At 47.0% G+C, this 27386-nt stretch overlaps 1 protein-coding gene across 7 annotated transcripts in view; it reads right to left on the bottom strand.

Moving 5' to 3' along the window:
* Positions 1–27386, bottom strand: part of OPTC (opticin) — a 297868-nt gene that overhangs the window by 20482 nt on the left and 250000 nt on the right. For all 7 annotated transcript variants that reach the window (XM_063955275.1, XM_063955280.1, XM_063955276.1 and 4 more), the window contains one exon: positions 18203–18338. In XM_063955275.1, coding sequence (XP_063811345.1) covers positions 18203–18338 — 136 coding nt within the window. The remainder of the gene's footprint in view (positions 1–18202; positions 18339–27386) is intronic.

The raw sequence follows: 27386 nt of genomic DNA on the forward strand, positions 1-27386 counted from the left end.
GCACATGACGCAAAGAAAAAAAGAGGCGCAATGAGGTAGCTGACTGTGTGAGTAAGATAAGCGACCCTAGTGGCCGACACAAACACCGGGCCCATCTAGGAGTGGCACTGCAGTGTCACGCAGGATGGCCCTTCCAAAAAACCCTCCCCAAACAGCACATGACGCAAAGAAAAATAAAAGAAAAAAGAGGTGCAAGATGGAATTGTCCTTGGGCCCTCCCACCCACCCTTATGTTGTATAAACAGGACATGCACACTTTAACCAACCCATCATTTCAGTGACAGGGTCTGCCACACGACTGTGACTGATATGACGGGTTGGTTTGGACCCCCCCCAAAAAAGAAGCAATTAATCTCTCCTTGCACAAACTGGCTCTACAGAGGCAAGATGTCCACCTCATCATCATCCTCCGATATATCACCGTGTACATCCCCCTCCTCACAGATTATCAATTCGTCCCCACTGGAATCCACCATCTCAGCTCCCTGTGTACTTTGTGGAGGCAATTGCTGCTGGTCAATGTCTCCGCGGAGGAATTGATTATAATTCATTTTAATGAACATCATCTTCTCCACATTTTCTGGATGTAACCTCGTACGCCGCTTGCTGACAAGGTGAGCGGCGGCACTAAACACTCTTTCGGAGTACACACTTGTGGGAGGGCAACTTAGGTAGAATAAAGCCAGTTTGTGCAAGGGCCTCCAAATTGCCTCTTTTTCCTGCCAGTATAAGTACGGACTGTGTGACGTGCCTACTTGGATGCGGTCACTCATATAATCCTCCACCATTCTTTCAATGTTGAGAGAATCATATGCAGTGACAGTAGACGACATGTCCGTAATCGTTGTCAGGTCCTTCAGTCCGGACCAGATGTCAGCATCAGCAGTCGCTCCAGACTGCCCTGCATCACCGCCAGCGGGTGGGCTCGGAATTCTGAGCCTTTTCCTCGCACCCCCAGTTGCGGGAGAATGTGAAGGAGGAGATGTTGACAGGTCGCGTTCCGCTTGACTTGACAATTTTCTCACCAGCAGGTCTTTCAACCCCAGCAGACTTGTGTCTGCCGGAAAGAGAGATCCAAGGTAGGCTTTAAATCTAGGATCGAGCACGGTGGCCAAAATGTAGTGCTCTGATTTCAACAGATTGACCACCCGTGAATCCTTGTTAAGCGAATTAAGGGCTGCATCCACAAGTCCCACATGCCTAGCGGAATCGCTCCGTGTTAGTTCCTCCTTCAATGTCTCCAGCTTCTTCTGCAAAAGCCTGATGAGGGGAATGACCTGACTCAGGCTGGCAGTGTCTGAACTGACTTCACGTGTGGCAAGTTCAAAGGGCATCAGAACCTTGCACAACGTTGAAATCATTCTCCACTGCGCTTGAGACAGGTGCATTCCACCTCCTATATCGTGCTCAATTGTATAGGCTTGAATGGCCTTTTGCTGCTCCTCCAACCTCTGAAGCATATAGAGGGTTGAATTCCACCTCGTTACCACTTCTTGCTTCAGATGATGGCAGGGCAGGTTCAGTAGTTTTTGGTGGTGCTCCAGTCTTCTGTACGTGGTGCCTGTACGCCGAAAGTGTCCCGCAATTCTTCTGGCCACCGACAGCATCTCTTGCACGCCCCTGTCGTTTTTAAAAAAATTCTGCACCACCAAATTCAAGGTATGTGCAAAACATGGGACGTGCTGGAATTTGCCCATATTTAATGCACACACAATATTGCTGGCGTTGTCCGATGCCACAAATCCACAGGAGAGTCCAATTGGGGTAAGCCATTCCGCGATGATCTTCCTCAGTTGCCGTAAGAGGTTTTCAGCTGTGTGCGTATTCTGGAAAGCGGTGATACAAAGCGTAGCCTGCCTAGGAAAGAGTTGGCGTTTGCGAGATGCTGCTACTGGTGCCGCCGCTGCTGTTCTTGCGGCGGGAGTCCATACATCTACCCAGTGGGCTGTCACAGTCATATAGTCCTGACCCTGCCCTGCTCCACTTGTCCACATGTCCGTGGTTAAGTGGACATTGGGTCCAGCTGCATTTTTTAGGACACTGGTGAGTCTTTTTCTGAGGTCCGTGTACATTTTCGGTATCGCCTGCCTAGAGAAGTGGAACCTAGATGGTATTTGGTAACGGGGGCACACTGCCTCAATAAATTGTCTAGTTCCCTGTGAACTAACGGCGGATACCGGACGCACGTCTAACACCAACATAGTTGTCAAGGCCTCAGTTATCCGCTTTGCAGCAGGATGACTGCTGTGATATTTCATCTTCCTCGCAAAGGACTGTTGAACAGTCAATTGCTTACTGGAAGTAGTACAAGTGGGCTTACGACTTCCCCTCTGGGATGACCATCGACTCCCAGCAGCAACAACAGCAGCGCCAGCAGCAGTAGGCGTTACACGCAAGGATGCATCGGAGGAATCCCAGGCAGGAGAGGACTCGTCAGAATTGCCAGTGACATGGCCTGCAGGACTATTGGCATTCCTGGGGAAGGAGGAAATTGACACTGAGGGAGTTGGTGGGGTGGTTTGCGTGAGCTTGGTTACAAGAGGAAGGGATTTACTGGTCAGTGGACTGCTTCCGCTGTCACCCAAAGTTTTTGAACTTGTCACTGACTTATTATGAATGCGCTGCAGGTGACGTATAAGGGAGGATGTTCCGAGGTGGTTAACGTCCTTACCCCTACTTATTACAGCTTGACAAAGGGAACACACGGCTTGACACCTGTTGTCCGCATTTCTGTTGAAATAGTTCCACACCGAAGAGCTGATTTTTTTGGTATTTTCACCAGGCATGTCAACGGCCATATTCCTCCCACGGACAACAGGTGTCTCCCCGGGTGCCTGACTTAAACAAACCACCTCACCATCAGAATCCTCCTGGTCAATTTCCTCCCCAGCGCCAGCAACACCCATATCCTCCTCATCCTGGTGTACTTCAACACTGACATCTTCAATCTGACTATCAGGAACTGGACTGCGGGTGCTCCTTTCAGCACTTGCAGGGGGCGTGCAAATGGTGGAAGGCGCATGCTCTTCACGTCCAGTGTTGGGAAGGTCAGGCATCGCAACCGACACAATTGGACTCTCCTTGTGGATTTGGGATTTCGAAGAACGCACAGTTCTTTGCGGTGCTACTGCTTTTGCCAGCTTGAGTCTTTTCATTTTTCTAGCGAGAGGCTGAGTGCCTCCATCCTCATGTGAAGCTGAACCACTAGCCATGAACATAGGCCAGGGCCTCAGCCGTTCCTTGCCACTCCGTGTGGTAAATGGCATATTGGCAAGTTTACGCTTCTCCTCCGACAATTTTATTTTAGGTTTTGGAGTCCTTTTTTTACTGATATTTGGTGTTTTGGATTTGACATGCTCTGTACTATGACATTGGGCATCGGCCTTGGCAGACGACGTTGCTGGCATTTCATCGTCTCGGCCATGACTAGTGGCAGCAGCTTCAGCACGAGGTGGAAGTGGATCTTGATCTTTCCCTAATTTTGGAACCTCAACATTTTTGTTCTCCATATTTTAATAGGCACAACTAAAAGGCACCTCAGGTAAACAATGGAGATGGATGGATACTAGTATACAATTATGAATGGACTGCCGAGTGCCGACACAGAGGTAGCTACAGCCGTGGACTACCGTACTGTACTGTGTCTGCTGCTAATATAGACTGGATGATAATGAGATGTAGTATGTATGTATAAAGAAGAAAGAAAAAAAAACCACGGGTAGGTGGTATACAATTATGGACGGACTGCCGAGTGCCGACACAGAGGTAGCTACAGCCGTGGACTACCGTACTGTACTGTGTCTGCTGCTAATATAGACTGGATGATAATGAGATGTAGTATGTATAAAGAAGAAAGAAAAAAAAACCACGGGTAGGTGGTATACAATTATGGATGGACTGCCGAGTGCCGACACAGAGGTAGCTACAGCCGTGGACTACCGTACTGTACTGTGTCTGCTGCTAATATAGACTGGTTGATAATGAGATGTAGTATGTATGTATAAAGAAGAAAGAAAAAAAAACCACGGGTAGGTGGTATACAATTATGGATGGACTGCCGAGTGCCGACACAGAGGTAGCTACAGCCGTGGACTACCGTGCTGTACTGTGTCTGCTGCTAATATAGACTGGTTGATAATGAGATGTAGTATGTATGTATAAAGAAGAAAGAAAAAAAAACCACGGGTAGGTGGTATACGATTATGGATGGACTGCCGAGTGCCGACACAGAGGTAGCTACAGCCGTGGACTACCGTACTGTACTGTGTCTGCTGCTAATATAGACTGGATGATAATGAGATGTAGTATGTATAAAGAAGAAAAAAAAAAAAAACCACGGGTAGGTGGTATACAATTATGGATGGACTGCCGAGTGCCGACACAGAGGTAGCTACAGCCGTGGACTACCGTACTGTACTGTGTCTGCTGCTAATATAGACTGGTTGATAATGAGATGTAGTATGTATAAAGAAGAAAGAAAAAAAAACCACGGGTAGGTGGTATACAATTATGGATGGACTGCCAAGTGCCGACACAGAGGTAGCTACAGCCGTGGACTACCGTACTGTGTCTGCTGCTAATATAGACTGGATGATAATGAGATGTAGTATGTATGTATAAAGAAGAAAGAAAAAAAAACCACGGGTAGGTGGTATACAATTATGGACGGACTGCCGAGTGCCGACACAGAGGTAGCTACAGCCGTGGACTACCGTACTGTACTGTGTCTGCTGCTAATATAGACTGGTTGATAATGAGATGTAGTATGTATGTATAAAGAAGAAAGAAAAAAAAACCACGGGTAGGTGGTATACAATTATGGATGGACTGCCGAGTGCCGACACAGAGGTAGCTACAGCCGTGGACTACCGTACTGTACTGTGTCTGCTGCTAATATAGACTGGATGATAATGAGATGTAGTATGTATAAAGAAGAAAGAAAAAAAAAACCACGGGTAGGTGGTATACAATTATGGATGGACTGCCGAGTGCCGACACAGAGGTAGCTACAGCCGTGGACTACCGTACTGTACTGTGTCTGCTGCTAATATAGACTGGATGATAATGAGATGTAGTATGTATAAAGAAGAAAGAAAAAAAAAACCACGGGCAGGTGGTATACAATTATGGATGGACTGCCGAGTGCCGACACAGAGGTAGCTACAGCCGTGAACTACCGTACTGTGTCTGCTGCGACTGGATGATAAATAATGATATAAAAAATATATATATATCACTACTGCAGCCGGACAGGTATATATTATATAATGACGGACCTGCTGGACACTGTCTGTCAGCAGAATGAGTTTTTTCTAGAATAAAAAAAAAACCACCACACAAGTCACACGATGAGTGTTTAACTTTTTCAGGCAATCACAATATAGTATACTATACTGGTGGTCAGTGTGGTCAGGTCACTGGTCAGTCACACTGGCAGTGGCACTCCTGCCTGCAGCAAAAGTGTGCACTGTTTAAATAAGAATTTACTTACCGATAATTCTATTTCTCGTAGTCCGTAGTGGATGCTGGGGACTCCGTCAGGACCATGGGGAATAGCGGGCTCCGCAGGAGACAGGGCACATCTAAAAAGCTTTTTAGGTCACATGGTGTGTACTGGCTCCTCCCCCTATGACCCTCCTCTAAGCCTCAGTTAGGTACTGTGCCCGGACGAGCGTACACAATAAGGAAGGATCTTGAATCCCGGGTAAGACTCATACCAGCCACACCAATCACACCGTACAACTTGTGATCTGAACCCAGTTAACAGTATGATAACAAAACGAAGTAGCCTCTGAAAAAATGGCTCACAACAATAGTAATAACCCGATTTTTGTAACAATAACTATGTACAAGCATTGCAGACAATCCGCACTTGGGATGGGCGCCCAGCATCCACTACGGACTACGAGAAATAGAATTATCGGTAAGTAAATTCTTATTTTCTCTAACGTCCTAGTGGATGCTGGGGACTCCGTCAGGACCATGGGGATTATACCAAAGCTCCCAAACGGGCGGGAGAGTGCGGATGACTCTGCAGCACCGAATGAGAGAACTCCAGGTCCTCTTTAGCCAGAGTATCAAATTTGTAAAATTTTACAAACGTGTTCTCCCCTGACCACGTAGCTGCTCGGCAAAGTTATAATGCCGAGACTCCTCGGGCAGCCGCCCAGGATGAGGCCACCTTCCTTGTGGAATGGGCATCTACATATTTCGGCTGTGGCAGGCCTGCCACAGAATGTGCAAGCTGAATTGTACTACAAATCTAGCGTGCAATAGACTGCTTAGAAGCAGGAGCACCCAGCTTGTTGGGTGCATACAATATAAACAGCAAGTCAGACTTTCTGACTCCAGCCGTCCTAACTATATATATATTTTTAGGGCCCTGACAACGTCTAGTAACTTGGAGTCCTCCAAGTCCCCAGTAGCCGCAGGCACCACAATAGGTTGTTTCAGGTGACAACGCTGACACCCCTTTAGGAAGAAACTGGAGACGAGTCCCAGTTCTGCCCTGTTCAAATGGAAAATTCTAATATGGGCTTTTGTAAAACAAAACCGCCCATTCTTTTTGACAATCGCCTGGCCGAGGCCAGGACTAACAACATGGTCACTTTCCATGTGAGATATTGGTCAACAGCATGGTCACTTTCCATGTGAGATATTTCAAATCCACAGATTTGAGCGGTTCAAACCAATATGATTTTAAGGAATCCCAACACTATGTTGAGATCTCACGGTGCCCCTAGAGGCACAAAAGAACTGTATATGGAATACACCCTTTACAATCTGGACTTCAGGAACTGAAGTCAATTTTTTCTGGAAGAAAATCTACAGGGCCGAAATTTAAATCTTAATGAACCCCAATTTGAGACTCAAAACACTCCTGTTTTCAGGAAGTGCAGAATCGACCTAGTTGAATTTCCTTCGTGGAGCCTTCCTGGCCTTACCCACGCAACATATTTTCACCACATGTGGTGATGACGTTGTGCGGTCACCTCCTTCCTGGCTTTGACCAAGGTAGGTATGACCTCTTATGGAATGCCTTTTTCCCTTCAGAATCCGGTATTCAACCGCCATGCCGTCAAACGCAGCCGCGGTAATTCTTGGAAAAGACATGGTACTTGCTGAAGCAAGTCCCTTCTTAGCTCCCCAGGCCCTTAGTCCTCTGTGAGCATCTCTTGAAGCTCCGGGTACCAAGTCCCTCTTGGCCCATCCGGAGCCACTAGTATAGTTCATACTCCTCTATGTCTTATAATTCTCAATACCTTGGTTATGAGAAACAGAGGAGGGAACCCATACACTGACTGGTACACCCACGGTGTTACCAGAACATCCACAGCTATCGCCTGAAGGTCTCATGACCTGGCGGAATACCTGTCCCGTTTTTCGGGCGGGACGCTATCATGTCCACCTTTGGTCTTTGCCAACGGTCCACAATCATGCTGAAAAACTTCCCTATGAAGTTTCCACTCTCCCGGGTGGAGGTCATGCCTGCTGAGGAAGTCTGCTTCCCAGTCGTCCACTCCCGGAAAGAACACTGCTGACAGTGCTATCACATGATTTTCCGCCTAGCGAAAAATCCTTGCAGTTTTGTCACTGCCCTCCTGCTTCTTGTGCCGCCCTTTCTGTTTACGTGGGCGACTGCCGTGATGTTATCCCACTGGATCAATACCGGCTGACCTTGAAGCAGAGGTCTTGCTAAGTTTAGAGCCTTATAAATTTGCTCTAAGCTTATTTATGCAGAGAGAATTCTCCAGACTTAATCACACTTCCCTGGAAATTTTTTTCCCTGTGTGACTGTTCTCCAGCCTCTCAGGCTGGCCTCCGTGGTCACCGGCATCCAATCCTGAATGCCAAATCTGCGGCCCTCTAGAAGATGAGCACTCTGTAATCACCACAGGAGAGACACCCTTGTCCTTGGATATAGGGTTATCCGCTGATGCATCTGAGGATGCGATCCGGACCATTTGTCCAGCAGATCCCACCGAAGAGTTCTTGCGGGAAATCTGCCGAATGGAATTGCTTCGTAATAAGCCACCATTTTTACCAGGACTCTTGTGCAATGATGCACTGACACTTTTCCTGGTTTTAGGAGGATCCCGATTAGCTCGGAGAACTCCCTGGCTTTCTCCACTGGGAGAAACACGTTTTTCTGGACTGTGTCCAGAATCATCCCTATGAACAGTAGACGTGTCATCGGAAAAAGCTGCGATTTTGGAATATTTAGAATCCACTCGTGCTGACGTAGAACTACTTAAGATAGTGCTACTCCGACCTCCAACTGTTCTCTGGACCTTGCCCTTATCAGGAAAGCGTCCATGTTTCCTTTTAAGAAAAATCATCATTCCGGCCATTACCTTGGTAAAGACCCGGGGCGCCGTGGACAACCCAAACGGCAGCGTCTGAACTGATAGTGACAGTTCTGTACCAGGAACCTGAAGTACCCTTGGTGAGAAGGGCAAATTTGGACCTGTAGGTAAGCGTCCCTGATATCCAGTGACACCATATCGTCCCCTTCTTCCTGGTTCGCTATCACTGCTCTGAGTGACTCCATCTTGATTTGAACGCTTGTATGTAAGTGTTCAAATATTTCAGATCTCACCGAGCCGGTTGGCTTCAGTACCACAATATAGTGTGGAATACTACCCCCTTCCATGTTGTAAGAGGGGTACTTTGATTATCACCTGCTGGGAATACAGCCTGTGAATTGTGTGAGGGGGAGATGTCTCGAATTTCCAATGTACACCTGGGATACTACATGTAGGATCCCGGAGTTCCCTTGCGAGTGAGCCCCCTGCGTACTGAAACTCTTGAGATGACCCCCTACCGCACCTGAGTCCGCTTGTACGGCCCCAGCGTTATGCTGCGGACTTGGCAGAAGCTGTGAGGGGCTTCTGTTCCTGGGAATGGGCTGCTTGCTGCAGTCTTCTTCCCTTTCCTCTACCCCTGGGCAGATATGACTGGCCTTTGCCCGCCTGCCCCTATGGGGACGAAAGGACTGAGACTGAAAAGACTGTGTCCTTTTTTGCCGATATGTGATTCGGGGTAACAAAAAATGGATTTTTCAGCTGTTGCCATGGCCACCAGGTCCGATGGACCGCCCCTTTATACGGCAATACTTCCACATGCCGTCTGGAATCTGCCTCACCTGACCACTGTCGTGTCTTCGTCTGGCAGATATGTAAATCACATTTACTCTTGATGCCAGAATGCAAATATCCCTCTGCGCATCACGCATATATAGAAATGCATCCTTAAAATGCTCTATAGTCAATAAAATCTTGTCCCTGTCAAGGGTATCAAAATTTTCAGTCAGGAAATCCGACCAAGCCCCCTCAGCGCTGCACATCCAGGCTGAGGCGATTGCTGGTCGTAGTATAACACCAGTATGTGTGTATATACTGTCATGATATTTTTCAGCTTCCTATCAGCTGGCTTCTTGAGGGCGGCCGTATCTAGAGACGGTAACGCCATGTTTTTATAAGCGTGTGAGCGCCTTATCCACCCTAAGGTGTGTTTCCCAACTCGCCCTTACTTCTGGCGGGAAAGGGTATACCGCCCATAACTTTCTATCGGAGGAACCCCACGTATCATCACACACTTCATTTAATTTATCTGATTCAGGCAAAACTACAAGTAGTTTATTCACACCCTACAAAATACCCTTATTTGTGGTACTTGTAGTATCAGAAATATGTAACAGCTCCTTCATTGCCCTTAACATGTAACTCGTGGCCCTAAAGGAAAATTACGTATGTTTCTTCACCGTCGACACTGGGGTCAGTGTCCATGTCTGTGTCTGTCGACCGACTGAGGTAAATGGGCGTTTTTACAAGCCCCTGACGGTGTCTGAGACGCCTGGACCGGTACTAATTTGTCCGCCGGCCATCTCATGTCGTCAACCGTCTTGCAGCGTGTTGACATTATCACGTAATTCCATAAGTAGACCATCCCTTCCGGTGTCGACTCCCTAGAGAGTGACATCAACATTACAGGCAATTTGCTCCGCCTCCTCATACATGTCGACACACACGTACCGACATACAGCACACACACAGGGAATGCTCTGATAGAGGACAGGACCCACTAGCCCTTTGGGGAGACAGAGGGAGAGTTTGCCAGCACACACCAAAAGCGCTATAATGTATATAACAACCCTAGAAGGTGTTGTTTCTATATATGCGCTCTTAATATATCATTATATCGCCAATTTATGCCCCCCTTCTCTTTTAACCCTGTTTCTGTAGTGCAGTGCAGGGGAGAGTGGGAGCCTTCCTCACCAGCGGAGCTGATCAGGAAAATGGCGCTGAGTGCTGAGGAGAATAAGCTCCGCCCCCTTTTCGGCTGGCTTTTCCTCCCGGTTTTTTAATAACTGGCCTGGGTTAAAATACATACATATAGCCTTAATGGCTATATGTGATGTATTTATTTGCCAAATAGGTATTTATATTGCTGCCCAGGGCGCCCCCAGCAGCGCCCTGCACCCTCCGTGACCGTGTCAGTGAGCCGTGTGACAACAATGGCGCACAGCTGCAGTGCTGTGCGCTACCTCTCTGAAGACTGTGAAGTCTTCTGCCGCCTGTTTCCGGACCTCCGTTCCGCCGTCTTTCTTCAGCGTCTGTAAGGGGGATCGGCGGCGCGGCTCCGGGACGAACCCCAGGCTGACCTGTGTTCCGACTCCCTCTGGAGCTCAGTGTCCAGTAGCCTAAGACTTCAATCCTCCTGCATGCAGGTGAGTTGCCAGTCTCTCCCCTAAGTCCCTCGTTGCAGTGATCCTGTCGCCAGCAGGAATCACTGATTAGAAACCTAAAAAAAAACTTTACTAAATAGCTCCTTAAGAGAGCCATCCAGTTTGCACCCTTCTCGGACGGGCACAAAAACCTAACTGAGGCTTGGAGGAGGGTCATAGGGGGAGGAGCCAGTACACACCATGTGACCTAAAAAGCTTTTTAGATGTGCCCTGTCTCCTGCGGAGCCCGCTATTCCCCATGGTCCTGACGGAGTCCCCAGCATCCACTAGGACGTTAGAGAAATTTTAATAATATGTATGTACTCCTGGCTCCTGCTATAACCTATAACTGCTCCCCAGTCTCCCCCACAATTAAGCTGTGTGAGCACAGTCAGATATTATACATAGATGATGCAGCACACTGGGCTGAGCACAGATATGGTATGTGACTGAGTCACTGTGTATCGTTTTTTTCAGGCAGAGAACGGATTATATTAAATAAAACTGCACTGGTGGTCACTGGTCAGTGGTCAGTCACTAGTAAACTCTGCACTCTCTAGTACTCCTAAGCTCCAGTAAATCAAGTGTCTCTGTCTCAATCTCACTCTCTCTCTTCTAATCTAAATGGAGAGGACGCCAGCCACGTCCTCTCCCTATCAATCTCAATGCACGTGTGAAAATGGCGGCGACGCGCGGCTCCTTATATAGAATCCGAGTCTCGCGATAGAATCCGAGCCTCACGAGAATCCGACAGCGTCATGATGACGTTCGGGCGCGCTCGGGTTAACCGAGCAAGGCGGGAAGATCCGAGTCGCTCGGACCCGTGTAAAAAAAGCTGAAGTTCGGGCGGGTTCGGATTCCGAGGAACCGAACCCGCTCATCTCTAGTTTTCAGTAAACAAGCAGCAGACTCTCTACCTCCTCACCGCTAATGGGACTGCCCAATCGTCCTGGTTCCAGGCAAAACCCCTCCTAGGGGACGAATTTATCCGCTATCCATCCCAGAGACGCAAGTTATGTCTGACTATATACAGGAAAATCTAATCAAAGGATTTATCAGACCATCTTCTTCACCTGCAGGAGCCGGATTCTTTTTCGTTAAGAAGAAGGACGGTGGGTTACGACCATGCATAGATTACCGTGGACTCAATGAGATCACTGTGAAAAACAAGTATCCATTACCCTTAATTCCAGAATTATTTGACCGGGTAAAGGGAGCTACTGTGTTTACAAAACTGGATCTCCGAGGGGCCTACAATTTAATCCGCATCCGTGCAGGGGACGAGTGGAAGACTGCTTTTAATACCCGGGATGGGCATTACGAATACCTCGTAATGCCCTTTGGTCTTTGTAATGCACCTGCAGTTTTTCAAAGCTATGTGAATGAACTTTTTCGTGATCTTCTCTACAAGTGTCTAGTAGTGTACCTGGATGATATCCTAATATTCTCTAAGGATCTAAAGTCTCACCGTCACCAAGTTAAAGAGGTACTGACACGTCTGAGGAAAAATCAACTTTATTGTAAGTTAGAGAAGTGCACTTTTGAAGTATCTTCCATACCGTTCCTTGGTTACATCATTTCTGGATCAGAGCTATGTATGGATCCAGGTAAGGTACAAGCTATCCGAGATTGGTCCACTCCTTCAACTCTCAAGGGGATTCAGCGATTTCTTGGCTTTGCGAATTTCTATAGGAGATTCATCAAGAATTATTCTACATTAGCTGCTCCCATCACAGCCCTAACTCGCAAGGGAGCAAATCCTACGAACTGGTCTTCTGAAGCAATCAAAGCCTTCTCTGATTTAAAGCAAGCCTTTGTGTCAGCCCCCATTCTTCGACAGCCTGATTTGAATCGTCCCTTTCTACTAGAGGTGGATGCATCTACAGAAGCAGTAGGAGCTGTGTTGTCACAAGTCTTTGAAGATAAAAAGGTCCATCCCTGTGGATATTTCTCCCGTAAGTTCCTCCCGACAGAACGTAATTATGCAATCGGTGAGCAAGAGTTACTTGCCATCAAGTTGGCATTTGAGGAGTGGAGATACCTTCTAGAAGGAGCTCAACATCGCATTACAGTTTATACTGATCATAAGAATCTTCTGTATCTGCAGTCAGCTCAGTGTTTGAATCCACGACAAGCTCGATGGGCGCTTTTCTTCTCACGATTTGATTTCAAACTCACCTATCGTCCAGGGTCTCAGAACAAAAAGGCAGATGCCCTTTCCCGGTCCTTTGCTTCTTCTGAATTAAATGATGCTACCACGAATCAAGCCATTGTGAATCCTACGTCCTTTTTAATGACTCGAACCTCTCCAGTTCCTCCGCTTGGCAAGACCTTTGTCGCCACAAGTCTTCGAAAACGGCTGCTTACCTGGGCTCACTCCTCTTCCTTCATGGGTCATCCTGGGGTTCTAAAGACTCTCAAATGTATTCAACAGTCTTATTGGTGGCCACGTCTCAAAGCCGATGTCCAAGAGTTTATAGCAGCATGTCCTAAATGTGCCCAACATAAGAGTCCAAGAAGTTCTCCACCAGGTCTACTACATCCACTATCCATACCCAAACAACCATGGACTCATATCTTAATGGATTTCGTGACCGATCTACCTCCATCAAAAGGGCGAAATACCATTTGGGTGATAGTGGATCGATTTTCGAAAATGGCACATTTCATTTCATTAACTGGGTTACCATCAGCCCCTTTACTAGCCAGATTGTTCATCTCTGAAATCTTCAAGTTGCATGGCCTTCCTCGAGAAATTATCTCTGATCGGGGAACACAGTTTGTGGCCAAGTTTTGGAGGTCGCTTTGTTCATCTTTAAATGTCAAGTTGAACTTTTCTTCTGCATATCATCCTCAGACAGATGGACAAACTGAGAGAGTCAACCAAGACCTTGAAACATTTCTCCGGCTATATATATCGTCCTCACAGGATGACTGGGTTGACTACCTTCCATTGGCAGAATTTGCTCATAATAATCTCTTCCATTCATCTTCAGAATCTACGCCCTTTTATATTAACTTCGGCTTTCATCCTCGTGTGCCAGAGTTTCATCCATTGCCAGCCCTAGAGGTCCCAGCGGCAGATCAAGAGCTTCAACGTCTATCTAGCATCTGGAGTTGTGTACGTAAGTCCTTGGTCAAAACTTCCGCTCGTTATAAATCTTTTGCAGATAGAAAACGTAAAGCTGTACCGAATTACAAAGTGGGAGACCAAGTTTGGATTTCTACGCGCAATCTCAAGTTCAAAGTTCCTTCTAAGAAATTTGCTCCCAGGTTTATTGGTCCATTTCCCATTGTAAAGGTACTCAACCCTGTGTCATACAAAGTCAAGCTGCCACCGTCTTTGAGAATTCCTAACGCCTTTCATACATCTTTACTGAAGCCTTTGATTCTCAATAAGTTCCGTACTACCCAGTCCAAATCTCCTAAAGTTCACTCTTTGCAGAATGAGGAATTTGAAGTTAAAGAGATTGTGGACTCACGTTCCCGATATGGACGTTTACAGTTTCTGGTCGACTGGAAGGGTTACGGTCCGGAGGAGAGATCCTGGGTTTTCTCTGAAGATGTTCATGCTCCAAGACTGGTACAGAAATACTTCTCCAAAAATCCTGACAAGGTTCAAAGGTGTTCGGAGACCACCCGTAGAAGAGGGGGTACTGTCACGAACCGGTCTCTCACCTTTGCGGGTTCTGGGGTTCATCCGTTGCCAGTGCGGTTGCTCGCGGTGCTGTGCGCCCGTGTGGGGACACGGCGTGATCAATGGCACAGGTAATGCAGAGTCTGGGAACTGTGAGTGCGGGGACCAAATGGCCTAAGGCACTGCGGTGTGTCTGCTGTATAGGAGGTGGCCATGTTGGAGACCAAATAGCTAATACTGAGCACTTGTGAAAACACCTGTGGGCAGGTGTAAGCCAATCCCGTGCTTGTGCTGCCTTTAAGTAGGCTGGGATTATGTCACTCTGGGCCAGTGCTTTGTATTATCAAAGCTGTGCTCTAGCTCTGAGCTCTCTCCGTGCATTCCTGTGTGATTCCCGTGGTCCAGATATCGCCTCCGTTCCCAGAGGTCCGTCTGCAGCCTTCACTGCTGAAAGATCCACCGGCTCTCTGCTGTGCTGTCAGTTAATTGCACTCCTATTGGAAATAGTTGGATTCCCAGTGTCCTGCATGAGGTTACCTTGTCAGTCTGCCTATCATTCAAAGTCTGGAGGATTCTGTTTCTCTCAGCTGTTCGTTTGTTCAACTCTGCATTTAACCCATTCATCACCTTGTCTTCTACTACAGTTTCACAGTGATCTCCGGAACCCGCAAGTAACCCAATTCAGTACTTTTTATTTGCTATGTTGTCATTACAAGGATAATTCATCACAGTCTCTCAGTTAACCCTCAAAACTCCATTGCTAATTCTTACAGTTAATTCACCATGTCTGCATTAACCAGTTAAACACAATCTGCAGTTCTGCATCAAAGCTTGTTTATATTTGGACAATCCAACATTTATTCTTCAGTTTGCTTTTGCATATGTTTCCATGAACATTTCTTTTATTTATTTTTGAGTTTTCTCTTGCATATTATTTCTGCCATTCTTGCAATACTTCAGTATAATGATGATTAACAACTAGTCATTTAACTCCTTACTGAATTGTTATTTAATAAATATATGAAGCGGAACTTTCTTTGTCCTCCCTGCTTTCTTCATACCCCAGCACCTACACCTGTGGTTGGTTCCGGATTAACGGATTCACAAAAACACCCGGGCCTGACAGGTAGACATGCTGTTTTAGCAGAAGCTAAGTCCAGTGTCGGACTGGGGCATGTAGGGCCCACCGGGGGAATGCAGTGGTAGGGGCCCATGTTTAGGGGTGTGGCCAGTCTCTAGAGGGGGTGTGCCCAGCTACCACATTGGTTTGCCTAACCATTTTGCAAGTGTTGGTCCCATAAATAAATATATATATATATATATATATATACAGTAAATACTGTAGTGCATGCAAGATAATGTACTACATTAGTAACAGCACAGTCTGCAACCTGATCCCTAGAGAAGGGGATGGGCCCCCCAGGCAGTAGGGCCCACCGGTGGTTTCCCCTATACCCCTGTGGGCCAGTCCAACCCTGGCTAAGTCAGCCACTATCTTGTTCAGGTCCTTTCCAAAAAGAATGTCTCCCTTAAAAGGGAGCACCTCCAGGGTTTTCTTTGAATCCAGATCCACAGACCAGGACCGTAACCAGAGAATCCGGCGAGCCAAAATGGATGTATTAGAAGCCTTGGCCACCAGAATACCGGCATCAGAAGCCACCTCCTTAATGTAATGAGAGGCCGTGACAATATACGAGAGACATTGTCTAGCATTATCAGAAAAAATTGGAAGGCAGCTCCGCTTCCACCTCCTGAGCCCATGCTTAAATAGCTTCAGCAGCCCATGTCGATGCAATAGTGGGCCGATGCACAGCTCCTGCTAGGGTGTAAATCGCCTTTAGGCAACCCTCCACGTGCTTATCCGTCGGTTCTTTTAGTGGAGTGGCAGGCAGAACTGAGGATACCACCAGCTGCGACACTTGCGAATCCACCGGAGGGGGTGTTTCTCAATTCTTACTTAGCTCCGCAGCGAGGGGATAGCGAGCCAGCATTTTCTTGTGAGGTGTGAATTTCTTTCCCGGATTTTACCAGGATTCCTGTTGTATGTCAACCAAATGGTCAGAATTAGGTAAAACCTGTTTAACAACCTTCTGACGTTTAAATCTATCTGGTTTCTAAGAGGTAGTGTCAGGCTCTGGGTCATCAGTAATTTGAAGAATTAGCCTGATAGCCTCCATTAAGTCAGGAACATCCACCTGTGAGACAGATTCCACATCTTAGCCCCCTCAGGGTACAGAATTTAGGGATAGCAATCTGAGGCAGATACACGGAATGGAAATCACGCAGCAGCTATATATGCACACACACACAGTCACATGTACAATGCAGAAATTATGACATGCAATAAAACTGCACTGGACTAGCAATACTAAGTAATACTAAGTATAGCTAATAGCTATACACTCAATAGTCAATAGATATATCAATGCACAGTAAATACTGGATGTATCTCACAGGATACTTGTACTACATAACCCTGACTAAATGCACTCTTTCTTAACTAACACCGTCAGCAAACATGTAGAATACTTAAGTGTCCTGTAAAATGCACAGAGCTGACATGCAGGTGGCTTTACAGAGGAGGATTTGCCCAAACAGTCTCAGGATCAGCTCAGCATGCAGGAAATGGCGTCCAAGCGCTGACAGGGAGAGAGAGAGAGATGCAGATCCAGGGTGGGAACATTTACTCTAAATGGCGCCCTGGGGCTGGGGGAGGGGCCACAGGTCAAAGCCTTATCCCCTTGCTGGGCTTCACCACCGGGTACTGTGGGCAATGTAACAAACGGTTTTTAGTAAAACCAACCTGTGCTCTTGCCCTGGTGGTCTAGTGGGGTCCCTGTACTACCACAGTGTCCACGCCAGTGCGCGCGGCCCGCCTCCCACCGGCCACTCTGGATTGCGGTTTCCAACGGGTCCTGCCTGGGGGACCCTCTTATCTCCTCCCAAAGTGCGGCCACGCGATCCTGGAGAGCTGCGCCGGGTTGTGTGACTGACTGAAGCAAACCAGAGCCTCCGCTGTAAGTACCCGGCAACCAGGGCGCGGGAGTATACAGCGCCGCTGGGGGAGGTGATGGAGCTGCAGCAGGAGATGTCTGACTGACATCTAACACTCACAGTGTCTCTGCTGCAGACCTTGAAGTCTTCAAAGTTCACTTAAGAAAGCTTTTCTGAGGGCTGCTGGAGCAGCCCACCTGTTGTATGCCTGCACTGCATGGCATCAACCACAAAACTGAGCTCCTGTGAACGGAGGCGGGTTATAGAGGAGGCGGCGCTATGCATTCTGGGAACAGTCAAAGCTTTTAGCCTGTTGGTGCCTCGGTTCAAGACTACTACTACTACTACTATACACCCCGATGTTATTCCCTGCGGAACCCAGTGTATCCCGCAGCAGAAATATATATATTGCTATCACAGAGAATTCGGCTCTAAAGAGCCCCATACACTACAGTGACATGTCGGAGGCTAAAGTCAGATGCGATTTCCCTTGAATCGCCCGGGAGCTTCACGCGTGCAGGATCGCATATGATACATTGTATGCGGTCCTTATGCATACAATGTATCGTATGCGATCCCAGCCATGCCTGCGGGATCCAACATATCACGAGTGTAGCACTAACAACCTAGGGGCTCCGATCTGATGCTCACGGGACCGCGCATCGGATCGGATGTAAAACACATCTGATTTGCCACTTTTCATCCGATTTATCAGCCTCAAAGGTCGAAATCGGATGAGATCAGGCATTATCGTTCTAGTGTATGGGGCCCTATAGAAGCAATACTAGTATATGTGCAGAAAGCTAAAGCTTTATAATGTGTTTAGGATTGACTACGTTACTGACCTTGTTCTGTCATTGACCCAAAGATACCTGGTTCTACTGGCTTTGTAGCAATCAGGGCCACAGTGGGAATCTTAGGTTCCTGGGTTGTTGGTACATGTGTCTTTTTACGCTTAGGAGCCAGAGTAGCTACTTCAATCTGCGAGGGATTAATATGAGGAGAGGATTAACATAGACCATATAAAATCCAGTTACTGTGAAACAGAGGATCAGCACCAAAGTCACTGCACCAAAAAGATTAATGAGTGTGTTGTGCAGATTGGGCATTTGGCAGAAACAATTTTGCAATCATTAAAGCTATTTTACAACCTAATTGTTAGAGATTATAGTTTGCCACTTTACAATGGTTGTGAAGGGGGAATGTAAGCAGGCGGACTGAGCAGAGTTTGTTATTGTCCCATCATATAGCTTTAGCTGGGAGACAAACCACATAGTTGCAGGAAAAATGGGTGCACTGAGCAGCCCTGAGACCTCAGACAGGGGAAGAACGAGGAAACAGCACAGTCTCCTCTGCCGAATGCACAATCGACACAACACCATTTGTAACTTTTTATTTGTTTAGAATAAATTAACAAATATAATGTTCTATTAAAGTACCTTTAGGTTTTTTCCACATTGCATTCCTTCTAACCTTCACTGTGCTGTGATAATTCTCCAAGCCTTTCACTGTCTATGCTTCTCCTGCTTACTTCCAGTATGCTAGGTAGCTTGGTTTCGGATTGCTATTTTTAAGATTAATAGTTTGCTAACGTATCTGAATTTATTAATAAAATGTGCTGTTTAATTGGCCCAGAATGCAGTCTCCTGTGTGCATTATGAAGACTGTGTTATGCAGTGTCAGTGTGTCTAATACCACCTGTGTTAGGACAATGTTAAATAACCATTAAACTTAAAATTGCTTACACCATGTACAAAAAGACATTTCCCGTGGTTTCAATCTTAATAAATAGTGGTGTGGTATGGTATGTCGACATTCATCATGTTGACATTCATAAGGTCGACATGAAAATTACAACATGCTTAGCAAGTCAACTCTGACCATGTTGACATCCATCATGTCGATACTGATGAAATGTCGTCATGATAGAATGTGGACATGTCGTCCATGGCGGTCCAGCAAACAGTTACTTGGTGCTGATGGCTGCAACAACTCTAGTGGCATTTTCTAGGTCCCAGTGGTCAGTTTTGGTACAGACATCTAATGGAGCTGGGTTCCAGTGAGTTTTCTCCCCATGGGGCAGATGTACTAAGCTATGGAGAGAGATAAAGTGGAGAGAGATATAGTATCAGCGCCTTACTGTCATTTTTCAAACCCATCCTGAAACATGGCAGTTAGGAGCTGGTTGGCTGGTACTTTATCTCTCTCCGAGGCATAGTACATCTGCCCCCCTTTTTCCTAACGCCTACCCTTAATTCTAGTGCCTAACCCTCCTCCAATAGCCTAACCTTAACCATACTGCAGCCTAGCCATAACCCTTCCATCCCACAGCCATTGGAGTTTCTATAATAGGTGCAATGTGTGCGGTGCACACGGGCCCCTGGGTCCAGGGGGGGGCCCACACCGCACACACATTCGCAGTAGTTCAATTGGTCTCCGGAACATGGTGGGTGCCATGTTTCCAGAGACTTGTGCATGCGCAGTAGACTCCAGCAAATGACTACTGCGCCGTGCGGCGGGGCTCACCCGGAGGTGGACACAGGCCCCCTCCTCTATTGAAGCGCCCCTGCCCGCAGTCTAACCCTAAGATCTACATTCTTAGAGTGTTGGGATTTCACATGTTGACATTTTGACATGATTGCCTGTTGACATTTTAACTAAAGGCCCTACACATTGCGCGATCCGCTGCTGAGCTGCACAGCGGCGGATACGTCCGACGGGGGGTGGAGGAGAAGTGACGGGGGGAGTGAAGTTTCTTTACTCCCCCCGTCACCCGGCTCCATAGCAGTGCAGGCAAATATGGACGATCTCGTCCATATTGGCCTGCATGCACAAGCGACGGGGCACCAGCGATGAACGAGGTCGCGCATCGGTCATCACTGGTGCCTCCACACTAAAAGATATGAACGGTAACTTGTTCATTAATGAACGAGATCGTTCATATCTTTGAGTATTATCGCCCAGTGTGTAGGGCCCTTAAGTCGATATCATAACTGCTGACATTGTGGTGACGACATTTTGAATATCGACATTCATTTTGTCGATCTTATCACTGCACCGCATAAATAGACCTCCCGATCACACATAATGATCTCTTCTGTCACCAGTGGGGCACACACATATATTCTGATATCTGTCACGCTAACACTTACACATACGAGATTATTCCATCAGTTTTACTTCGATTTCTATGGGAATCAAGTTCATTTTGGGTCCACACAATATAGCTGTGTGTGTGCGGCCAGTATAAAATATTCCAGAGCATTGCACATACGTATATATTAGAAAAACAGAAACAATTATTGTGAGAGACTTTCAGCAAAACTTTACCAGCAACTGAATACAGGAAAGATTCCCACAGGTTATAGTACAGCTGTTTTCTATCCCTGACAGTAGCCCCTGCTGGCGTTTAGCTTCCTCATATTTTTGAATAGGGAAGCCTATATAACAATATTTCTGTGGTACTTAACGTGCCCACTGTCAGTTTATGGGCCTTATTCAGTATGCGTTGCATCTGAAATGAGATTGCATACTCCCGAATATCAGCCCAGTGCGCGTGCAGGGAGATGTGGTCGCAACTCAATAATGCAAACCACTCTTCCTGATTGACAGGCAGAGGCGTTCGTGAGGTAGTCAGGCGACGGGAACGCAGGAGGGTCCTGCCAGTTTTTGGGGCGATTGTGTGATGCCGCTGCGGCAGGTAAGATGGCCGCAGTGCACCTCTGCCTTCACAGCCAAGCTGCGTAGGCAGGGGGCATCACTTATTTTGCGGGGACAGCGATGCGATTGCAATTGAATTGTGATCGCATAGCTGGTGGACATTAGCATGCTGGGTGGCCGTGCCTTGTGCTGGCCCAGCCCCCAGCATACGAACGTTAGCAGTTGCAGTTTTGCTAATTTATTAAAACTGTAACTGATACTGAATCAGGTTCTATGTGCAGAAAAAAATGAATGCTTGACTGACAGCTATATGGCTGCCATTGAAGCGATAAAGGCTAGCAAGATGCAACGCAAAAGGGTCAGTGGTAATATAAGCATGATTATCAGATAGCATTAAGACAAAGTGTTCTCAAATACTGCTTTCAGGTCAATAAGAAACGGTCTTCCAACAGCCGTATTAATCTTTTACTGTCAACTTGCTACTTTTTATATATAATCTGTCTCTTCTGTTGATGCTTCATTTTTCTGTGCACTGCACCTTCTATTATTCTTCTCCTGGATTCTGACACCCGCCCCCTCTGTTTTCCTCTCTTGTCTGTGAATGTCTGTTTCATCTCTGTCTCTCTCCACGCATCTCCCCCTCTAGTAGTAAAGTGTCTCACTTTTCATTCTTTCTTAAAGGAGAATATTTATCAAAATTTACATTTTGTCATGTAATGTTTTATTACACAAAACTGTGTAGAAACATTTGTAATTAGAAAAATTGCTTTATTCTGTTATATTCATTGTTACTCTGCCCCCTTGAGGTGTAGCCTTTTTACAGCCTACATGTGTCACTTCTAGTATTTCTAATAAAAGTTTTAGGTGTCTATTGAATAAACTAAATTCATGCAGTCCCCATTGGATTTAATGGGGGCTTTTCATGAACTCTGTTATTATATGGATGACAGAAACATAGCTTCTGCCAGGGACAGAAGAAGATTCTCATCTGACAAGTATAACATATTTGCAGACAGTGGGGGTCATTCCGAGTTGATCGCTAGCTGCATTCGTTCGCTATGCAGCGGTGAGACAAAAAAACAGCACTTCTGCGCATGCGTATGCGGCGCAACGCGCACGTGCGACGTACTATTACAATGAACGATGTAGTTTCACACAGGGTCTAGCGAAGCTTTTCAGTCGCACTGCTGACCGCAGAGTGATTGACAGGAAGTGGGAGTTTCTGGGTATCAACTGACCGTTTTCTGGGAGTGTTCGGAAAAACGCAGGCATGCCAAGAAAAACGCAGGCGTGGCTGGATGAACGCAGGGCGTGTTTGTGACGTCAAATCAGGAACTGTATGGTCTGAAGTGATCGCAAGCGCTGAGTATGTTTGAAGCTACTCAGAAACTGCACAAAAATATTTTGTAGCCGCTCTGCGATCCCTTCGTTTGCACTTCTGCTAAGCTAAAATACACTCCCAGTGGGTGGCGGCATAGCGTTTGCACGGCTGCTAAAAACTGCTAGCGAGCGATCAACTCGGAATGACCACCTGTGTCATGTGTCTGTTTACCTGCAGAAATGGAGAAAAACATGAAAAAAGCTTTCTCTTCCTGCTTTTCTCTGCTGTCCCGGTTAGCTTTCTTTTCCTGCTTTTCTCTGCTGTCCCGGTCAGCTTTCTCTTCCTGCTTTTCTCTGCTGTCCCGGTTAGCTTTCTCTTCCTGCTTTTCTCTGCTGTCCCGATTAGCTTTCTCTTCCTGCTTTTCTCTGCTTTCCTGGTTAGCTTTCTCTTCCTGCTTTTCTCTGCTGTCCCGGTTAGCTTTCTCTTCCTGCTTTTCTCTGCTTTCCTGGTTAGCTTTCTCTTCCTGCTTTTCTCTGCTGTCCCGGTTAGCTTTCTCTTCCTGCTTTTCTCTGCTGTCCCGGTTAGCTTTCTCTTCCTGCTTTTCTCTGCTGTCCCAGTTAGCTTTCTCTTCCTGCTTTTCTCTGCTGTCCCAGTTAGCTTTCTCTTCCTGATTTTCTCTGCTGTTCCGGTTAGCATTCTCTTCCTGCTTTTCTCTGCTGTTCCAGTTAGCATTCTCTTCCTGCTTTTCTCTGCTGTCCCGGTTAGCTTTCTCTTCCTGCTTTTCTCTGCTGTCCCGGTTAGCTTTCTCTTCCTGCTTTTCTCTGCTGTCCCGGTTAGCTTTCTCTTCCTGCTTTTCTCTGCAGTCGCGGTTAGCTTTCTCTTCCTGCTTTTCTCTGCTGTCCCAGATAGCTTTCTCTTCCTGCTTTTCTCTGCTGTCCCGGTTAGCTTTCTCTTCCTGCTTTTCTCTGCTGTCCCAGTTAGCTTTCTCTTCCTGCTTTTCTCTGCTGTCCCGGTTATTTTTCTCTTCCTGCTTTTCTCTGCTGTCCCAGTTATCTTTCTCTTCCTGCTTTTCTCTGCTGTCCCAGTTAGCTTTCTCTTCCTGATTTTCTCTGCTGTTCCGGTTAGCATTCTCTTCCTGCTTTTCTCTGCTGTTCCAGTTAGCATTCTCTTCTTGCTTTTCTCTGCTGTCCCGGTTAGCTTTCTCTTCCTGCTTTTCTCTGCTGTTCCGGTTAGCTTTCTCTTCCTGCTTTTCTCTGCTGTCCCAGTTAGCTTTCTCTTCTCCACTTCCCTGCTGGCTCCCCACTCCCCTCAGGGCTGGATTAAGCCTTTAAGGGGCCTGGGACACTTAAGACAGCGGGACCTCCACTCTTGTCAGCATGCTTACCTGGCTGCACCCACTGTATGTGTGCATTCTTCCCCTGTACCTACATGAGGCAGCAGCTGCGCATGTCCTTCCTACACTCCTGCAGGGCCATCGCAAGCTGTAAATGGCTCATGTAATGGAGGAAGCAGGCCCATGCTCCCACAAAAAAAATAGTTATAGAAATAATACTATGCACTAGCTCTGCTACATGACATCTCTGGGTCACTTCCTATAAGCAATTTGATCTGGTTGAAAGAGCAACAAACAATGGCCAGAGCCATTTTTTGAAATATATATTATTTTGAAATTTCAGCAGAATTCAAAAAATACTGTACACAGAATGATAACAGCAACTTAAGATCATGGATTTTAAATATAATAAAATTATTCCAAGACAGAAAAATACCTAAAAGAAAAGCCTTGATTACCCAGCTGCATGGCACCCTAACAATAAGGCCTGCAAGTTTTACCACAAATTGATGTTACCCAAGGCTGGCAACAGAAATCTTTTGGCTGGCACACTCATGTTCTTGGTGCTCCCCATCCATTCCAGGTAGGTACAGAGCAGTTGACTATCTCTTCAGTCTTATCCTCCTGCGTCACTCCAGCCTCATTTTCACATGTGTCACTCCAATCACATCATCACCGGTGTCGCTCCAGCCTTATACTCAGCTGTGCCGCACCAACACCTTACTTGATGTGTCTGTCCAGCACCATCTCTCCTGCCATGTCAACCTAGCACCATCCCTATGTCTCCAGCCTCATCTCCCCTGTGTCTCATGGCCTCTTCACCTTCTGTGTCTAAGAGGATATTTAATAAACAGAATTATCTAAAAAAATCAAGAAAATGTGATAGTTATGTTTTCTGGAGATGGAAATATCTCTTCTCCAGTGGCAGTTGCAATGCAGTCCAAAATTCAACTAGAGGAGACCGAGCACTAGGGGCTCATACTCTAATGCACATGTGCAAATCTCCAGGAAAATTGTGTAGTTGCCATTTTGCCTTGCGCTTTCTCTAGTGCGCATGAGCAAAATGTCTGGAAAATGGGCACAACTATTTTGACAGTGATTATTTGTGCGCTTGCTGCCACCGGCGGGGGGCCCGGGCAGGTAAGTATTAAAGAAATGGGTGCAGCGTGTGCAGTGTGGGCCTCCCTTGACTCGGGCCCCTGTGCACCACACACACTGCACCCTTTATAAACACGCCAGTGGGAGACACACCAACTGCTAGTGAGTACCAGACAGCGATGTTTGCCAGTGTTTGGGGTGGCAGTTGGTGTAACTCCCCTATTTGAATTTTGGACTGTGCTGCAACTACCACTGGAGAAGAGATAAGGAGATTTATGGTAGACTTACCATAGTTAAATCTCTTTCTGCGAGGTACACTGGGTTCCACAGGGAATACATCGGGGGTGTAGAGTTGGATCTTGATCCAGAGGAACCAACAGGCTAAAGCTTTAGATTGTTCCCAGGATGCATTGCATGGCCTCCTCTATAACTCCGCCTCCAGACACTGGAGCTCAGTTTCGTTAACCAGTCCAATGCAGTAGCAGGTAAAACAGAAGGCAGGTGTTAGTCACATAGAACCACATTCTCACGACAGGAGAAGAGACCAGCGGCTAATTCATACAAACCCAAAGAAGCTAACTGCGTCAGGGTGGGCGCCCTGTGGAACCCAGTGTACCCCGCAGAAAGAGATTTAACTATGGTAAGTCTACCATAAATCTCCTTTTCTGCAGCGGTGTACGCTGTGTTCCACAGGGAATACATCGGGGATGTCCTAATGCAGTTCCTCATGGGAGGGGATGCACCGTAGCAGTCACAAGAAACCGGCATCCAAAGAAAGCATCCTGGGAGGCGGAAGTATCAAAGGCATAGAACCTAATGAACATGTTCACTGAGGACCACGTAGCCGCCTTGCACAATTGTTCAGCGGATGCGCCTCGGCGGGCCGCCCAAGAAGGTCCAACAGAATAGAATGGGCTTTGATAGCAGCAGGAGCTGGAAGACCAGCCTGTGCATATGCTTGTGCAATCACCATTCTAATCCATCTGGCCAAGGTTTGCTTGTTCACAGGCCAGCTACGTTTGTGAAAACCAAAAAGTACAAAAAGGGTATCGGACCTCCTGAGGCAGTCCTCTCCACGTAAATACGGAGAGCCCGTACCACATCCAAAGACCGCTCTTTGGAGGACAAACCAGAAGAGATAAAAACCGGAACCACAATCTCTTGGTTAAGATGGAAAGATGACACCACCTTCGGTAGATAACAGGGACGAGTTCTAAGAATTGCCCAGTCATGGTGAAAATCAGAAAGGGTGGACGACAGGACAAAGCGCCTAAGTCCGACACCCTCCTAGCAGAGGCAATAGCCAGCAGAAACATGACTTTAAGCGTAAGACACTCAAGGTCCACAGACTCAAGAGGTTCAAATGGATACTCTTGTAGGGCATTCAAGACAACAGACAGATCCCATGGAGCCACAGGAGGGACATAGGGAGGCTGAATCCGTAAAACGCCCTGAGTGAAAGTATGAACATCAGGAATAGACGCAATCTTTCTCTGAAACCACACCGACAAGGCAGAAATATGAACCTTGAGGGAGGCCAGACGTAGGCCTAAGTTTAGGCCTTGTTGCAAAAAAGCCAAAAGTCTAGAAGTACTGAATTTGTATGCATTGTAATTCTTAGCAGCACAAAAGGTGAAGTAAGAATTCCAGACCGAGTAATAAATCCGTGCAGAAGCCGGTCTGCGGGTCTTCAGCATAGTGTGGATAACCACCTCAGAGAATCCTTTGGCCCTCAGGAGTGAAGCTTCAAGAGCCACGCCGTCAAAGCCAGTCTGGCCAGGTCCGGGTAGACACAAGGGCCCTGAACAAGGAGGTCTGGGCATTGAGGAAGTAAAAGAGGACGCTCGATCATTAGACCCTGCAGGTCTGAGAACCAATGCCGTCTGGGCCACGCTGGAGCGACTAGAAGTAGTATTCCTCCTTCTTGCTTGAACTTCCGTAGTACCCTGAGCAGAAGTGACACTGGAGGGAACACGTATGGCAGCTGAAAGTTCCATGGAATTGCCAGTGCATCCACGAACGCTGCTTGAGGATCCCTTGTCCTTGATCCGAAGACCGGAACCTTGTTATTTTGTCGAGACACCATCAGGTCTACATCTGGTAGGCCCCACTTATCCACTAGGAGTTGAAGACTTCACTCTCCGGTGTGAATGTCCTGACGACTGGGAAAATCCGCTTCCCAGTTGAGGACTCCGGGAATGAACACTGCCGATATTGCTAGCAGATGGCGTTCCGCCAAATGAAGGATTTTTGATACTTCCCTCATTGCCATGCGGCTCAGAGTGCCGCCTTGTATGCCACTGTGGTGGTGTTGTCTGATTGTACTTGAACAGGCCTGTTCTGTATCAGAGGCAGGGCAAGCGTCAAAGCATTGAACACTGCCCGCAATTCAAGAATGTTTATCGGGAGGAGACAATCCTCCTTGGTCCACCGACCCTGGAGAGAGTGTTGCTCTAACACCGCACTCCAACCCCACAGACTGGCATCCGCAGTCAGGAGGACCCAGTTGGAGATACAGAAGGGACGGCCCTTGCTCAACTGTTGGTCCTGTAGCCACCAGCTCAGTGACAGACGAACCTCTGGAGTCAAGGAGATCATTTGAGATTTGATCCGATGA

The sequence above is a fragment of the Pseudophryne corroboree genome, chromosome 2 (genome assembly GCF_028390025.1).
Source record: "Pseudophryne corroboree isolate aPseCor3 chromosome 2, aPseCor3.hap2, whole genome shotgun sequence".
NCBI lineage: Eukaryota > Metazoa > Chordata > Amphibia > Anura > Myobatrachidae > Pseudophryne > Pseudophryne corroboree.